Source organism: Callospermophilus lateralis, chromosome X (assembly GCF_048772815.1).
Source record: "Callospermophilus lateralis isolate mCalLat2 chromosome X, mCalLat2.hap1, whole genome shotgun sequence".
Lineage (NCBI taxonomy): Eukaryota > Metazoa > Chordata > Mammalia > Rodentia > Sciuridae > Callospermophilus > Callospermophilus lateralis.
The window spans coordinates 123024065-123042955 of record NC_135325.1 but is presented as its reverse complement, the minus strand read 5'-3'; the positions used below and the strand labels follow the sequence as shown (position 1 = coordinate 123042955).

The 18891-nt window shown below is 38.1% G+C and overlaps 1 protein-coding gene across 1 annotated transcript in view; it reads left to right on the top strand.

Annotated features, from left to right (window-relative positions):
• Cd99l2 (CD99 molecule like 2) overlaps positions 1-18891 on the top strand; it is a 101294-nt gene that overhangs the window by 63688 nt on the left and 18715 nt on the right. The window contains exons 4-8 of the mRNA XM_077106527.1: positions 386-457; positions 1678-1749; positions 14847-14918; positions 15045-15128; positions 17017-17082. Coding sequence (XP_076962642.1) covers positions 386-457; positions 1678-1749; positions 14847-14918; positions 15045-15128; positions 17017-17082 — 366 coding nt within the window. The remainder of the gene's footprint in view (positions 1-385; positions 458-1677; positions 1750-14846; positions 14919-15044; positions 15129-17016; positions 17083-18891) is intronic.

The following is an 18891-nucleotide window of genomic DNA, read 5'->3' as shown; positions in this document are numbered from 1 at the left end:
ATTATATATATATATAATATATATATATATTATATATATTACTTGTAGATGGACACAATATCTTTATTTTTATATTTATTTTTATGTGGTGCTGAGGATCAAACCCAGGGCCCTACGAGTGCAAGACAAGTGCTTTACCACTGAGCTACAACCTCAACCCTTGACTACTTTCAATCTATGGAATACTTCCATATTTCACTAGGAACATAACCCCAGCTTGTCCCTGAACAGTATTGTCTATGGTTAAAGTGCCAGGTTGACAGTGTGGAACAAAGGTTTGGTGCTCTCAGGGACTAATGCAAGGTTACTTACTGCAAGCCATGGAGTAGTTGTTGTGTTTGGTTACTAAATATGCTCTCCTTGATGTCCTTTCTACCCCTTCTAGAGAGATGGGACCACCTCATCACTACTACAACCAGGAGGCCAGGAACAACCAGAGCTCCAGCATATCCCGCAGGTAACTGGCTGCTCTGAGGAGGGCAGTAATTAGGGCCCTGGTGGTACCCCCTTGGGGCACTGCCCAAATAAGCTAAGTGTACATTTTTCCCCATGTGTGCAAAGCCAACCAAGGCTTTTGTCTAAACACTGGGTTTAACTTAGTAAAGTGCATACCTAGCTGATCATTGTGCCTTCTGTGTGTTTTATGAAAAGTTCTGCCATGGAAATTTTAAAGAGAAAAATGCATTTGTATTTCTTCCCTTATGCAACCATTTAATTTTCTAAAATCAGAGAAAATGTATTTGTAATTGGTTAGGCTTTATGAAGCCCATCAGACTTTTTTTTTTTCAGGCAGAGAGAACATTTTGTAATGGGATTTGTTTTATGGGCTTACCTTTTAGGAAAGGATTTTGGAACTCAGTATTTCTGTAATGACTCTTTCCTGTAATTGTTTGAACCTTTCTTTAGTTGGACCATTTTGCCATTTGGACATCTTCAGTGATTTAAAGAAAAGCTTGGCTTTGGGGATCACAGACTTAGTCACTGCCTCCATGGGTAACTTGTTTACAGTACTTTCAGGAGACATGCTGATACCTTCCATTCAGTGGAGAGCTACTTTCCTTTCAAAGAGACAGCGATGATCTAAGAGAGTCACTGCATGAGTTAACATCATGTCTTCACAATTCCAGATTCAAAGGGGTATTTTGTGACCATGTGGTCTTGTTTTTTTTTTTTTTTTGGTATAAGGGATTGAACCCAGGGTACTCAACCACTGAGCCACAAGGGCCTCACTGCTGAGGCTGGCTGTAAACTCCTGCTCCTTCTGCGTCGGCCTCCTGAGCCGCAGGGATTACAGGTGTGCACCACCACACCTGGCTGTGTCCCCCCTTTTAATTGTCCAGTTTATGGACTTTGCACATCTGGTTTTGAATCTTGGTTAATACCTGCAATCAGTGAGTATACCATTAAAATGATCCACCTGCTGGCCAAAGCAAAGCATCTGTAAGAATCTAAATTAATTTCAACATCAGTATACTGCAGAATCAGAAAGCAGGAACTTGCTCCATCCTGTGGGTATTTTCATTATCAGTGTCTGTATACAGAGATTTCATTTTCAGTTTCTGTTTTCTTAACTCATTGTTAGTGCTGATCAGTTGAACCCATGGGTGTTGTTTTGCTTTTTTTGGAGTCTTGCACCCCATTGTTAATCACTTGCTTGTTTCCTTTATGTTTGGAAAGGTGATTTTGATTTGTCTGATGCTTTGGGTGATCGAGATGATGGCCATAGGAAACCAAGTGCAGGAGGAAGAGGTAAGTCCTAACTGGTTGGAACCACTGACCTGTGGCATAGCTCCATGCAGGATTCTGCCCTGTGTCCCAGTGATCCTCTTGTGAAACTAGGACACTTCAAATACCAAGAGAACCCTAATATACAATCATGCCCCAACATTTTAGTCCTAGTATTTCCTAAATTATTGATCTTTGTTTCTCCCCCTCTCTCTCTCTCTCTCTCTCTCTCTCTCTCTCTCTCTATATATATATATATATATATATATATATATATATATGTAGTACTTGTACACAATATCTTTATTATTTATTTATTTATATGTGGTGCTGAGGATCGAACCCAGGGCCTTGCACATGTGAGGCAAGCTCTCTACCACTAAGCCATAACCCCAGCCCTGATCTTTGTTTTTTGTTTTTTTTTTGTTTTACTTTTTTTTTGTAGTTGTAGATGAATAGCATATCTTTTTTTATTTTGTTTATTTTTATGCAGTGCTAAGGGTCAAACCCAGTGCTTCACACATGCTAGGCAAGTGCTTTGCCACTGAGCCACAACTCCAGCCTAATTATTGATCTAAAGAGCTTTCGTTAACATGGATCATTATGAATCAATATGTATCATCTAAGAACTTAAACTAAAAAAAAAACAAAAAACTATTAACCAATCCATGTAAATGACATTAAAAACCATACATAATAACACAAATTGGAGTTTTTTGTTTTTCTTACTATTGAGTTTTGAGATCTCTTTAAGTATTCTAGACACAAGTCTTCAGTCAGAAGTGTTTTGCAAATGTTTTTCCTATTTTGTAGCTTATCTTTTCAATCTTTTAACAAGGACTTTTGTAGAGCAGACATTTTAAATTTTGATGATGTCCAGCTTATCAGCTTTTCCTTTTATGGATAATACTTTTTAAAATCATTTTGTTAGTTGTCAATGGACCTTTATGTTTTATTTATTTACATGTGGTGCTGAGATTCAAACCCAGTGCCTCACACATGCTAGGCAAGTGCTCTACCACTGAGCCACAACCTCAGCCCTGGATTATGCTTTTGATACCATGTCTAAGAACTAGAACTCTTTGTCTATTCCCAGGTTCCATCGATTTTCTGTTTTTTTTTTCCTTTGCATATGAACCTCTAATTATTCCCAACACCATTATTTAAAAGACTATTCCTTCATTGACCTGCTTTTGATCCTTTAAAAAATTAAATGGAATATAACTCTTTTTTGTTGGATTTGACGAGCTGGTATTTTTTGTAAATTTTTGCATCTGTATTCATAATAGAGGTCTGCAGTTTTTCTTAAGATGTCTTTGTCTGGTTTTGGCATTAGAGTCATGCTGGTCTCATTGAATGAATTTGAAAGTATATCTTCTGTTTTCTGGAAGACTTGTAGAAAGATTGTTATTTGTCCTTTAAATGTTTTGTACAATTCACCAGTGAAGCCATATGGTTCTGGGCTTTTATTCATTAAAGTTTTTGATAATTAGTTTTATTTACTTGATTTTTTTTTTTTGTGGTGTTGATGATTGAACCCAGGGTCTAATGAACACTAGGCAAGCTCTCTATCATTGAGCCATATCCCCAGCCCCTAGTTCTGTTTACTTGTCTATTCAGACTTTCTATTTCTCCCTGAGTTATTTTCAGTAGTTTGTATCTTTCAAGATTTTGTCCATTTCATTTAGGCTACCAACTTATTGGCATACTTTTGTTAATAGTATTCCCTTTTTATAATCATTTTATTTATTTTAGTCAGTAGTGATGTTTGCAAATTCCCCTAATTTTTTCTGTCATTATTTTTCGTTGTTTATTTCTCCTTTTACCTCTACCACTTTTTGATTCATGTATTTTGAGTGTTTCAGTGCTTCCAAATTTAAAAATATTATGTCTTCCAGGTGTGTTCATCCTCTTATCAATGTGTTATACCTTTCCTTTTTTCTAATTTCTTGGCTATGCCATCCCTTTTCTTTTCCTTTTTGGTACCAGGGATTGAACTCAGGAGCACTCAACCACTGAGCCATATCCCCAGCCTTTTTTTCTTTTGTATTGATTATATTTGTATTGTTTACTTTTCTTGAGTCACCTATTATGCTTGGGTTTCAACAGAAGTTCTCTAAGCACCTTCTCATTTCATCACATGGAATGTTAAAAAGATGTGTATTCAAAGTTGAGTTCTAATAAACGTTTTCTGCTTCAATTACCATAAGTTTAGTGAATTAAAATGATTTTCTATTCACTTCATTCTCATTTGTCTAGGATCAGGAATGTGGCACCTATTTAGCTGGATCCTCTGCTTAGTGTCCCCGTGCAAAGGTGCAATCCAGATGTCAGCTGAGGCTAGGGTGTCATCTGAAGTCTGAGGTCATGTCAGTTTCCTATTTCTGCTATAAATCAATGACCATAAACTCGGCTTTTTAAACAATTCGAATTTATCTTATAATAATTGAGATTATTAATTCAAAATGGGTCATGCTGGACTATGCTAAAGGAGCTAGCAAAGCTACATTTCTTTTGAGACTCTAGGGGAGAATCTGTTTCCTTCCCTTTTCCTATGTGTACAACCACCTGTATTCTTTGGCTTGTGGCTACTTCCTCCATCTTCAAGGCCAGTTGAGTAGCATAATCAAGCTTTCTGAGTCCCATTCCTGCTTCCATTATCACATCTCCTCTGCCTCTCCTTCCTGTCTCTCCTTGCAGAGGCCCTTATGATTACATTGGCCCTGACCAGATAATCTCCCTGTGTCAAGGGCCTTAGATTAATCACATCTGCAAAGCGCCTTTCCTTGTGTAAGGTAACATGTTTAAAGATTCATAATTGTTAACAGAATTCATTTCCATGAAGCTGTGAAACTCACAGTTGCATATTTCTTCAAGATCAGCACAAGAGTGAGAGGTTCTGCTGTCTGTGGTATCATTCAGAGAAGGCCTAAGCCCACTTTTCAAGAGCTCACCTGATTATGTCCAAATTACCTAGAATATTCTCCCATTTGAGTAATCTAAAGTCACACTGCAAAATCTATTGACCTCTTCCATGTTAAAACTTCATCATGACAGTGCCATCCAGCCTGGGCCTGGGTCCTTCCCACACTCAAGGAATGAAAATTATATAGAGTGTAGGAATCTTCGTGGCTATCTGAGAATTCTGCCTACCAGGTTCATCTAGGACTTTCTTAGGTGAAATAGGCATTCTTTCTTGCTGCAGTCTGGCTGGGCACAATTCAGGAGCCACTTGTCAAAAGAGACTAACTTTATTTTTAGAACCACACACGCCAAACAAAACAGCTCCTCAGGAAAAAACCCTCAGAGCCCAACTGCCACCACCAGCTTCCCACAAGCCACACTCCCCAACCACCAGCCTCCACACCTCCCACAATCCTCTTCCTCTTGAGACCGATTGGCTGGGTCTCATGGGCGGAGCCAAAAAGTCCCCCAATGAGCAGCTCCGTGGCCTGAAAGGGCAGGGAAACAGCCCAATGAGCTTCACCGCAGAGGAGCCAATCAGCTAGATGTTGCTGGGGCCACTGTGAGCCAATCATCAGCTGGCAGTCTGAAAGTTTGCTGGGGCCCCTTCAGCTGTGGCTCTCAACACTTTCTGGATTGCCATTGTGTAGTGATGAGGAGTCTCATGACATCTTGGGCCTTGCTGCATGCCAAGGGTGGCAAATTTACTCAGCATTAGTTTGTATCACAGTGTAAATGCTGATCCAGTAAAAAGGGCAACAAACATTTGAGGGTGATTATGAAAATACTTTTGGCCTCCTAGACCCCCTGGGGGACCATGGGGCCACTGTCATTTGAGAGGATGACTTTATGAAGTTATGTGGTATCAGAATGTTTTCCTTTGAGTTAGTGATCTGGTCAGTACTGGCATGCAGTGAGCATGTATGCTGGTGTTGTGGCAGGCAGGAAGCTTGGTTTAGATGTTGTACCAAGCTGTTCCTGTACAGTTTCATTTCTGTAGATGGTAATATGCTTCCAGTCTTTGGGGAGGGCACTTTTAATAAACTCTTTGAATGAGCAGTTCTACTTCAAAGTGCTTTCCCCTCCAGGTACATTTATACATATACATGTACACAGAGGTACATTTGAAATGATGTTTGTGACTTGAGTAACAGACCCAAATTTAACACCCTCAAATCCCACTACTGAAATAGATAAATTCTAAACCATTCGTACTATGAATATGAATAGTAAGGTAGGTTTCTGGAACTGACACAAATAAAGCAAGCCCCAGAACAATGAATGAATTTCTATCATATAAAATTAGATGTGAACATAGGGACACATGCAGAGAAGACTCCTCTGGGGATAGACTTAAGGCTGACTTTGTTATTTCTTATAGTTCTGTGTCATTGGTAAAATGTATTTTTAACACACAGTGCATATTTATAACAAATTTAAACTTTAAAATTGAAGCTGTTTTTACTAAAGAAGAACTCTAGGTGTCAGAATTGGAGAGAACCTCAGTACTCATGTCCTCCCTCTCATTATTCATGTGAGAGGGACTTGTTCAAGGTCATGCTGCAAGCCAGTGGACACATGGACTGGATTCCAGATATTCTGACTGTATCTGGAGGGTCTTTTCTTCTGTAACGTGTTGCCATGAGAAGTGTTTGTACAGAGCAGTACTGATGATACTGTAAGTAATTTTAGGGTTGTGGTTGGCCAGAGTAGCCATGAGTTCCTTATACATTTTGAATATTAACCCCTTATCAGATATATTCTTTGAAAATATACTCTTCTATTCTGCACATTATCTCTTCATTTTCTTTCTTTCTTTCTTTCTTTCTTTCTTTCTTTCTTTCTTTCTTTCTTCTCTCTCTCTCTCTCTCTCTCTCTCTCTCTCTCTCTCTCTCTCTCTTTTTCTTTCTTTCTTTCTTTTGAACCTGGGGTGCTTTACCACTGACTTAGATCCCTAACCCTCTTTACGTTTGATTTTTTAAAAAAATATATTTTTTATTTATATGTGGTGCTGAGGATCAAACCCAGTGCCTCACCCATGTTAGGTAAGCACTCTACCACTGAGCTATAACACCAGCTCCTATTTTTGATTTTGAGATAGGGTCTCAGTAAGGTGGTGAGACTGGCTTTGAATTTGCCATCTTCCTGCCTTAGCCTCCCCAGTCACTGGGATTACAGGCATGTGCTACCACCCATAGCTAGAAGTGCATTTTAAAACTTAAATTTCCAGGGTTGGAGGTGTAGCTCAGTGGCAGAACTCTGGCTTAGCATGCACATGGCCCTGGGTTTAATCCCTATACTGCAAATGGATAAGTATATAACATTTCCAAACATATGGAATACAATATTACTTTGGTCATTGATTTGTGATTTTATTCTATTGCAGCTCAAGAACATGGACTGTATGATACCAATTCTTTTTCTGTTTGTTGAGACTTGTTTTGTGGCCTAGAACATGGTGACAAATGTTTTGTTAAAAGTTTAAGGTGAACTGGAAAAGAATGTGTAGTCTCTAGTTTGGGGATGTCCATGAACTCAGGCTTATTCAATTTTTCTATATTCTTACTCATTTTTGGCTTCTTGAATTTTCAATTCCAGTGAAAGGTGGAGTCATTTATTGTGGAGTTTGCTAATTTTTGAAGTTTTCCTTTTACTGCTACTTTTTTGGGTTTATATTCATCTGAGACTCTATTATTAGGTAAATGCACACAAGACCAGAATGTTTAACACTTCTCAATGAATTTTTTCTCCTTAGGCAGTCATCCCTTTAGTCCCTAATAATTATTTTTGGCCCTGAACCTGACTTTGTTAAACATTACCTTCTCTGCACTGGCTTCCTTTGGGGCAGTATTTGCCAGGTATGTTTCTTTTCATCTTTGTCAATTGGGGTTCAGGGCAGACCACAGATCTATTCTAGCTATATAAGTTGATTTTTTAAAGAGATTTATTATCAGGTGAGGGTGAATTCCATAATCCAGGGAACAGAACAAATTCTAACTTCAAAATGCCATAGAAATGCAGCCTTATCCCCTACTCCAACCTGAGACCAAGTATCTGCTCCCAGGCTGTCTACACTGCAACTTTAAGCATCACCTGGCTTAACTCTTCATTCTTGATGGCTCTTCAGAATTTCTTAGTTGGATACGAACCCATTCATGTATTTTGCTTTTGTTTCCTATAATTTTTTGGGTTGTATTCCAAAAATTCTTTGCCTAAAGCAATGTTTAGAAACTTTTCACCCATGTTTTTCTATAGCAATTTTAGAGTTTCAGTTCTTACATTTTAAATGTTTAATTCATTTTGTGTTGAATCAAATGAGTTGAGGGTCCAGTTTCATTCTCCTGCATGTGGATGTTCACTTTTTCAAACATTATTTTTTATAAGAGTATCCTTTTGCCACTGTGAATTCATGGCAATTTAATTCAAGATCAATTGAACATAAGTGTGTGAACTTATTCAGGCTTTCTATTCTGTCCCTTTGGTCTGTATTTCTGTTTTCATGTCAATACCATGCTGTTTTGATTACTGTTGCTCTGTAGTGTATTGAAATCTGTTGTGTGATGGCTCCAACTCTGGGCTTCTTTCTCAATATTGCTTTGCTATTCAGTGTTTGGTGTTTTCATACAAATTTTAAGCATCGCCTTTAGGATTTTTTCTAAACTCTGTGAAAAATGCTGTTGGAATTTGTATGGGGATTGCACTGAATCTATATATAGATCACTTTGGATAATATGGACATGTTAGCAGTGTTAATCCTCCTAGTCCATGAACATATCTTTCTACTACTGCATCTTCTTCAATTTCTTTGAGTACTGTTTTATAGTTCTCAGTATAAATATCTTTTAACTCCAGAGTTAAATTTATTCCCAATTTGTTGTTTTTATATTATTGTAAGTGGGATTTGTTTTGTTAAGATGTTTTTGAGAGTTTATTGTTAAATATAAAAATGTTTGATTTTCTTATGTTAAGTTTGTATGCTGCAACTTTACTGAATTTGTTTATTTTAACAGCTTTTTGGTGGGTGGAGTCTTCAGATTTTTATTTCTATACATAAGATCCTGTCATCTACAGACACAACTGAACTTCTTCCTTTCAGACTGGGATGCCTAATTGCTCTGGTGAGGATTTCCAGTACTATATTGAATAGAAATGGTGAAAGTAAGAAAAGTGATCTTCTAAGAAAAGTGATCAGCTTTTTACTGTAGAGTATGATGCTAGCTTTTGGCTTGTCACACACAGACTTTATCATGAGTTACAATCCTTCTGTACTTAAAGACTTTTTTTAAAATCAAAAGCATGTTGGATTTAGTCAGATGTGCTTTTTCTGTGCCTGTTGAGATGATTGTATGAAGGTACAACTTCATCTGATGTGGTGTACCACATATAATTGATTTAAGTGTATTGAGCCATCATTATATCCCACACATAAATCCAACTTGATCATGATATATAATATTTTTAATGGGCTATTGAATTCTGTTTGTTAGGACTTCATTAAGGATTTTTGTTTCTGTGTTAAGCAGGGATACTGGCCTGTACTTTTCTTGTGGTATTTTCTGGCTTTGGTAAGAGAGTGATGCTTGCCTCACTTGCTTTACACTCTTGATCCTTCTGCTTCAACCTCCCAAGTAGCTGAGATTACAGCTGTGTGCCACCGTATCTGGCTGTTAGATTTTGGATAATTGATTCAATATTCTTATTTATAGTTGGCCTGTTCCAATTTTCTGCTTCTTCATGTTTCAGTCTTGATAAGCTGTATGTTTCTAGGAATTTATGCATTGTTTTAGGTTCCCTGATTTTTGGTTCATAGTAATCTCCTATGATCTTTTATATTTCTATAGTATCAGTTGTAATATCTCCTTTTTTCCTTGATCATTTTGAGAGCTCTCTTTCTTTGTTAGTGGAGCTAAAGGATTTTCATTCTTGTTTTATCTTTTCAAACAACTGTTAGGTTTGTTTGTGTATGTGCTGGTTACTGAACCCACAGTGTTGAACATGCTATGCTAAGCATGTGCTCTATCATTGAGTTATGCCCAATCTATGAAATCTTAGTTCTACTGATCTTTTCTCTTGTTTTTCATGTCTCTATTTCTTTTTGTTTTTGTGGTAGTGGTGGGAGTGTTAAACCTAGAGCTTCATGCGTACTAAGCTAGTGAACTACACCTTCAGCTATCTATGTTTCATTTATTTCTACTCTGATGTTTATAATTTCTTCCTTCCTGCTGACTTTGGCTTAGTTTGTATTTGTTTTGTTAGTACCTTGAGCCATACATTTAGGTTGTTTAAGATCTTGTCCCCCGCCCCCAGGTAAGCATTCCCCCTTAGAGCTTCTTTTGTTGCATCTCATAATTTTTGCTTTCTTTCTTTCTCTCCCTCCCCCTCCCCTCCCCCTCCCCTCCCCTCCCCTCCCCCTCCCCTCCCCTCCCCTCCCCTCCCCCTCCCCTCCCCCTCCCCTCCTCTCCTCTCCCGTCCCCTCCCTTCCTTCCTTCCTTCCTTCCTTCCTTCCTTCCTTCCTTCCTTCCTTCCTTCCTCCCTCTCCCTCTCCCTCTCCCTCCCTCTCCCTCTCCCTCCCTCTCCCTCTCCCTCTCCCTCTCCCTCTCCCTCTCCCTCTCCCTCTCCCTCTCCCTCTCCCTCTCCCGCCCCTCTCCTTCCTCCTTTTCCCTCCCTCTCTCCCTCTTTCTTCTTTCCTTCTTTCTTTCCCACTGGGAGTGGAACACAGGGCTTCATGTATCCTAGGCAAGTGCTCTACCACTGACGTACCCCTCTATTCCTTCGTCTCTATTACTTGATTTTCCTTTTCATTTTTCCTTTGACCCATTAGTTGTTTGGGACCATCTTGTTTAATTTCCACATGCTGGTGAATATTTCAATTTTCTTCTTGTAGTTCCTTATCATTGCATTTGGAAAAGCTACTTGCTGTCGTTTAATGATTTCTCCTCTGAACTCTCTTGGATTGTTTCATACATGAGCTTTTGTGGGATACCTCATATCTAACATACAGATATTTAATTACTCTAGCACCTTTTGCTGAGAAGACTTTTTTACACTGGATTGCCTTTGCATGTTTATAAAAAATCATCTGGTGTATGTTGAGGTCTTCTTGAGTTCTCCATTCTGTTCTTTTGATCTGTATTCCTGTCTGTCCCTCAACCACTGTCTCAATTAGTGTACCTATAAAATAAGTCTTAAGACTCAGTAGAGTTATTCTTCTCACTTCATTCTTTTTCAAGATTTTAAAAAGTTATTATAGGGCTTGTGCCTTTCTATATATATTTTAGAATAACTTTGTCTATTTCTAGTAAAAAATCTTTCTGGATTTTAATAGATCAGTTTGAAGAGAGCTGACTTTTTTTTTTAATATTTGGCAGAATTCTCCAGTGAAACTACCAAGGCCTAGAGATTTGTTTCTGAAAACTTCGTTTCAGCTATAGCTATAGGAATATTCAGGTTGTGTATTTCATCTACATTGAGTTTTTTTCTTGTAGTAAACATATATAACATTAAGTCTTCCATTATAAGTATATATTTCAGTGCAACCATCATCACTATATGTTTCCAGAATTTTTCATCACCCCAAACATGAACTCTGTACCCATTTAAAAACAAACAAACAAAAATCCATGGACTGGGAGGTAGCTTAGCAGCAAAGTATTTGCCTTGCATTCACAAAGCCTTAAGTTTGATTCCCACTCCCCGCTCCCCAAAAGAAAGAAAGAAAGAAAGAAAAAATAATAATTCCACATTCCTTTTATCCCGATCCTCTGGTAACCTGTTTTACTTTCTGTCTTTAAGCATCTTCCCATTCTAGGTACATGCAAAAGGACAAATATTGTATGATTCTACTTATGTGAGATACCTAGCTAACTTCACTTAACATAATATTTTCAGGGTTTGTCTGTCATAGCATGTATCAGCATTTCATTCTTTTAAGGCTGAATAATATTTCATTGTATATGCCATGTTTTGTTTAACCATTCATATGTTGATATAAACTTGGATTCTTTCTACTTTTTAAATGTTGTAAATAATGCTGCTATGAACATTAGTGTGCAAGTGTCTGTTAGAGTCTCTACTTTGAGTTCATTTGTGTGTACACCTAGAAGTTGAATTGCTAGATCACATGGTAATTCTGTTTTTCATGTTTAAAGGAACTGCCTAAATGTTTTCCACATTGGCTGTACTATTTTATATTCCCATAAGCAACATACTAGGTTTCCAATTTCTTCATGTCTTCATCAGCACTTGTTATTCTTTATTTTTAATTTTCTAAAATTTTGATAATAGCTACCTTAATACATGTGAAGTGGGATCTCTTTGCTTTTTTTTTTTTTTTTTTTGGTGGTACTGGGGATTGAACCCAGGGGCGCTTATCCACTGAGCCACATCCCCACCTCTTTTTATATTTTATTTAGAGACAGGGTCTTGCTAAGTTGCAAAGGCTGGCTTTGAACTCACAATTCCCCTGCCTCAGCCCCCGCTAGCTGCTGGGATTACAGGCGTGCGCCATCGTGCCCAGCCTCATTGCAATTTTGATTTGCATTTTTGGAATCTCTGTTGATGCTGAGCATCTTTTCATGTGTTTATTAGGCATTTTAATGTCTTCTTAAAAGAGCTATCTAGTCAAATCCTTTTCCCATTTTTAAAATCAGGTTGGTTGTTTTTTGTTGTTGTTGTTGAGTTGTAGAAGTTTCTTACATAGTATGGATACTAATACTTTGTTACGTGTATGATTTGTAAATATTTTCTTCCATTCTTGTGAGTAATCTTTCTACTGTCTGAATAGTGTCCTTTGGATAAATTAAAAAATTTTTCATGATGACCAATTCCCCCCACTTTTTTTTGCTTGTAGTGTCATGTTCAGGAAGTCATCACCAAAATTAATGTCATGAAAAATTTCCCATTTGTTTTCTTGTAAGATTTTTTTTAGCTGTTATATTTAGTCTTTGATCCTTTGAATTATTATTATTACTATTATTTGCAATGCTGAGGATTAAACCCAGAGGTGCTCTATCACTGACCTGCCTCTCTACTCCTTTTCTTCTTCTTTTTTTTTTTTTTTTTAATTTTGAGGCAGGGTTTTGCTAAGTTGCTGAGACTGGCCTCAAACTTGTGATCTTCCTACCTTAGTCTCCCAAGTACCAAGGATTACAGGTGTGTGCCACCATGTCCAGCTTGAATTAATTTTTCTATATGTTGGAACTTCATTCCTCATTCTTTTGCATGTGATGTCCAATCCCAGCACCATTTGTTGAAGACGGTCCTTTACTTATTGAATGAATGGTTTTCACATCCTTGTTGTAAATATGTTAATAATATATGGTAGGGTTTATTTGGGGGCACTTTGTTCTCTTGCATTGGTCTGTGACAGTTCTTATATGTCTATACCATGCTGTTTTGATAGCTACAACTTTGTAGTGAGTTTTGAGATCAGGAACTGTGATTCTACCAACTATGTTCTCCTTTTTCTAGACTGTTCTTGACTATTTGGAATTCCTTGAGATTCCATATGGATTTTAGGATGGATTTGTCTTTGTCTGCAAAAAAAATGCTATTGGAATTTTAACAGAAATTGCACTAAATTCATAGCTCATCTTGGGCAGTATGGTCATTTTAACAATATTAGTTTTCTGATCCATGAATATGGGATTTGATTGTGTTTTGATAGTTGGTAGTTTTTATGACATTGGTAAATTTTTCCAAATTGTCAAATACATGAGCATAAATTTGTTCATAGCATTCCATTTTCCTTTTTAATGGCTACAGTTTGTCATCAGAGTTTATTTCATTTTTCAGGTTGATGTGTTTTCTCTTCTCATAGTTATTAGTAAGACTATAGGTTTATCACTTAAATTTACTTTTTCAAAGAACAACATTTTGGTTCATGACTTTCTATAAGCTTCCTATTTTTAATTTCATTGATTTCTTCTCTTGTGTTTACTATTTTTGTCTGCTTGCTTTGCTTTTGTTTTTCTAGTATCTCAGGTTAAGAACTTGGGTTATTGATTTTAGATTTTCATCTCTAATTTAAGCATTTAATGCTATAAACTTCACTCTGAATATTTTTTAGATGCATCCTCTATATTTTGATATGTTGTTTTTTCATATTCCCATAGTTCTTTGTATTTCTAAATTCCTCCTTGAGTCATTTTTTTGGCTCTTATTTTATTTAGAAGTATGCTGTTTAACTTCCAGTATTTATAGATTGTCTTCTCTTTTTTTTCCTTTTTCTTCTTTGTATCTAGTTTGGATTCATATTGTCAGAGATACCTCTCTGTATAACTTTAATACTTTTAAGTTTGTTGAGGTTTTTATTTATTTATTTAGAAAGGGTCTTACTAAGTTGCCCAGACTGACCTCAAACTTGGATTTTCCTGTCTCAGCCTCCTGAGTAGCTGAAATTGTAGGCATGTACCACCACACCCACCGGAGGACCACATTTAATCTGCCAACTCATTGATGCTTTTTCCCCCCACAAACATTGCTATTTCTCTCTGGTTGCTTGCTTTGGATGGCTCTGTCAGAGCCTTTCTCCACTATTACCTTCAATAACAGGAACAATTATGGCCTTCTCTTCTAAAGTGCAAGAGAAGAGAATGTTGGAAAATGCAATGCTGTGGAATTGATGTGAAAGAAGTCCATATTTTTAAAGGACCTGGGTGCATCCAAAGACCTAATATTTCAGTAGTAACCACACTTGTATAAAATTGTATGTATATGTTGCAACAACTTTTAGTTAATAAGACACTTCCATGCTTCACAGGGAATGTTACATTGGTCCATCCATGGCAGTTATCTTTGGTTCAGGTCTGGGTGGCATTGGTGGAAACCAGGGTGAGGAGCTCTCAGGGATCATGCTCAAATCTAGAACTTCCTGGTCATGCAGTCATCTCCAGCAAATCTGAGCTAAAGTCCCAGCTCTCTCACTCACCTGGTCAGATGTGGGACTACATTCATCTCCCAGTTCCCCCTTCCCCTGAAGAAAAGTGAGCAGAATCCACCATTTCTAAACACTTTCCGTCTCTTTGGCATTCATCTCAATGACTGTTTGGAGGTCTGAAGGTCCAAGGCAAGGGTACTCTATTGATGTTGTGACTCTCCCAAGGTATAGAGTAGTTGTATAAATGTGTGTTCCTTACTGTCCTCCCTCCCCCTTCTAGGGAGATGGGACCACCTCACTACCACCACAACCAGGAGGCCAGGAACAACCAGAGCTCCAGCAGGTTCTTCAGGTAACTGTCTGCCCTGAGGAGGGCAGTAAGGAGGGCCTTAGGGAGCCCCTTCAAGGATACTGTCCAAATGACCTGCTTATAGTTTAACCAGAAGACTGTATTCTTGTCTTTTGGGGCCTCCTGAAGTAAATGATTTCGACTTGTCTGATGCCTTGGATGATCGAAATGATCCAGATGATAGCCGCAGGAAACCAAATGTAGCAGGAGGAGGTAAGTTCCAGCTGACTGAAACTATATGCCAGCCCCTGTTTCCAACTCTGGAACAGTAGGTCGTATCTATCAGTATTTACCATCTGAGTCCTTAAAGCTGAAATTGAACATGACCAACACAGAGTCCTACACGTTAACATAAATAGCATATTTTAATGAGAAGTAACTATATTTGGCAAGAAAAAAAACACCACTTAATGAGAATAGTGGCATTATTTTACATTTTTTGCAAATTTCTCTAATATCTGGCTTGATAGGAGACAACTGGATTCTCAAATGTAAATTTCAATTTAGTTGTGATATGTTGTGCATGAAATACATGAAGAAAATCCAGCCTCATACAGATAGGTAGCTGGAAAAAGGAAAACATCTTTATAGACTTTTCCATGTCAATATGGACATTCTTCTTCAGTAGCATACCAAAACTCAACTAGTAGTTGTTTATAGGTTAAGCACATTGTGGGAAACGTATCTGTGAGCTTTCCTCCCTCTGTTCCATTGAATCCCATGGGACTCTCTTGCCCTCTTAGTGGATCTTTTACCTATATGTGGTTTTGTGACATTGCACATTGGTCACTTGGAAAACATTAATATTCTAAGATTTTTCCAGTTTCAAATAATGCCACACTTCATTATGCAAAACCCAGTCACATTTGTTAATATCACCACCTATGTCATTAGAAAAGGTCTTTGAGTATTGGGAAGCTATTAAATCACAGTGATGGATATAGGTTTTTGAGAATCCTAAGTTTTAGTTGAAATCATATTCTTGGCAATAAATACCATCAGTGGCCTTCCTGAATTGTTGAACTCATTTCATTGATTTTCAAGAAAACATCAACTTGGTATAATTATAGTTGGTCCATCATTCATTCTATCCGATAAAAGTGGTCTCCTGTGACCCAAAGCAGCTAAGACCTTAGAAGTGGAACAGTCATGCAGCTGCTTTTGTGAGAGAACTATAGCACTTCAAGTGCAACAGAAATGCCATAAGCATACTTTCCATTTCATCATGGAATATTCAAAGAGGTGTACTCAGTGGTTGAACTATATGTAATTAATAACTGTTCTGCTTCCTTATTAGTTTTATATTACTCCCATCACAAATTTTTAGAAACATAGTTTAAAAAAAAAAAAGAAATAGCGAATGAAGATAATGCCCATTTGCCATCTTGAAATTTCCTTTAGTCAGTTAGGAAGCTGAGTTTTCTGTTCAGGGTTTCATAGAACTCCAATCAGGGTGTTGACCAGGGCTGGGGTCTCAAATTCCAAGCTCATGTGGTTGCTAACAGTACATTTCCTTTCAGCTATTTGCTTCTTCAGGACCAGCAGGAGAAAGAGAGAGAGAGGGTTGAGAGGGAGAAGAGAAAGACTTGCATTTTTGCTTCTGATGTCTGAACTTGAGGGAAGATAAAACCTGCATTTAAGGGGTCACCTGATTAAGTCAGGCTCACCCAGTGTAATTTTCCTTTTGATTACTGTATCTTAATTATGTTTGCAAAATCCCTTTACCTTTGCAATGTAATATGACCTATGACCTAATCAAGGGAATGATATCCATCCACTTCATAGTCCCACTCACATTTGAAATGACTGGCTGTTATGCAGGGCATGTACACACCAGCAGCGGGAAGTCTTGGGGCCCTCTTGGAATTTTGTCTACCATCTTCATCAAGGGATCTTTTTGTGTGGTTCTGGGGATTCAACCCAGGACCTTGCACATACTAGGCAAGTACTATTCCACTAGTCCATGCCCCCAGTGCCATCAAGGACATTCTCAAGTGGAACTGGCAGCATTTTCTATTAATATTAATTAATGTTAACTAATATGAGTTTCTTGTTGGTAAAAGTGTTTTGTCATTGAAATGTATATTTTATTTTTTTCTAGGTTTTTCAGACAAGGATCTTGAAGACATATTAGGAGGTGGTGAATACAAACCTGATAAGAATAAAGGTAGTAGTGTTCATTTGTTCAACTGTGTTCCTATTCTGGTTAAAAAGGTGCTTATGCAGCAACCAGCTAATTGAGCCATTCTTACTCAGCTTCTGGGAAATGAGAGATAGTACCCAGATACCCCACCTTGCAAGTTGGAGTTCCCTTGCAGTCACATGGGCCATGAAACTCAAAGTTGCCTGTAAAAGTCACTTTGGAAAAGCTACACATTTCTCCTGCTGCCCTTTGAGCCAAGGTGCCTCCTGGACTGACACTTCCATGCTAGCAGTAGCCTGTTTGTGAGGCAGTGCTGAGTGTAGAATGACCAAGGGCAGAACACAGGTACAGAATGGCCTTCCCCAGAGAAAGCCTGCCCCTCCTGCTGTGCTTGAACCAAGGCTCATCCTGATGCATTTTTTCTAAAAAAAGGGCTCCTAGCAAGTCACATATCTTTTTAAATACCTTTAGTGAAATAGTTTAAGACTCACAGGCAGTTGTAACACTACTTCAGGGGAATCCCTCCTTGTGCACCCTGTACCCTTTCCCCCCTGAGGATAGGGTCATACAGAACCCAAGAACATTGTCCAAACCAGGAAACTGACATCTGAGCAATACTGTGAAGTCATGGACATACCTTGTTCAGATTTCCTGTGTGTGCATGTGTATGTGTATGTGTGTGTGTGTAGAACTGTGAAATTTTATCATGTGAATATTTGAGTCACTATCACCACAATCAGGAGGCAGAATGGTTCCATCATATTATCCCTGAATAGTCACACCCTCCCCAAGGCACTATATTTTTCATCCCCCCCACAACTACCAATGATTTAAACCTTTTATCATAGTCTATGTCAAATCTGATGCTAAGCATGGGGGGGTGGTGTCAGCCAGACTTGTTAATGTGGTGAAACAACTTAGTGTTATAACTTATAGCTGTAACTTGCTATGTCTGTAACTTGTGGTTGTAATGTGCTGCGGCAGTAACTTGTGATCACACGTTAGGATGGTGAGTGGAGTTGGTTGTAACACTTTGGTTATAACTGATTGTGATGGCATATTGTAGTAACAGGCTAGGGGTGTGAAAAGTTATGGGTGTAGCTGTTACCCTGAGATGCCTCACAGTCCTGACTGTGGTACTGACATTTGCTTCTTTCTTGCAAGAACAATGTGTCTTTCATATGGGAGCATTGTTCTTTCATGATTCAGGTACTATATTCAGAATTATCCTCGGAAATCCCTTTCCAGACAGTGTCATCTCTAGAAAAACCCCTAAGAGCCTCTAAATGAAACTCACAGGTGTCAGGAGAACATGGAACGTTTAAAGGGCAAACCCAGCAAATTAGCCAATTACTTCTGGGTGACAAATGGTATTTCCAGATGGGGAGATGAGGGCAGTAGTTGTATGTGTAAGCATGCATGTGAGGGAAGGTCTGAATGGTATGTCAGGGGCTTTTCCTTATTAAAAGTACTTGTTTTAGCAAGGAAGAAGTGTAAGGAAATTCTTTAATTAGGTTCACATTGGAACTTCTCTTGTAACGAATAATCAATTGTTAGCTTCAGTTATATCCTCTGTCATTATGGGTGTCAGTAAAAGAAGATCAAGGGGTCCCACCAGAAAGGACAAGTGTGAAACTGAAACATGATTATGACATGATTATGACAGACACTGTCCTTTACACAAAAACATGTTCATGCTGGGAGCAAAGGTAAAGCATCACATTTAAATAAATTATAAACTTCCGCATAAAGAGAACATCTGTTAATGCATTTCTAGCCTCATGTCCTAGGGAATAGATTCAGCTATACTTTAGTGTTCCCTGGCCCTTTAGG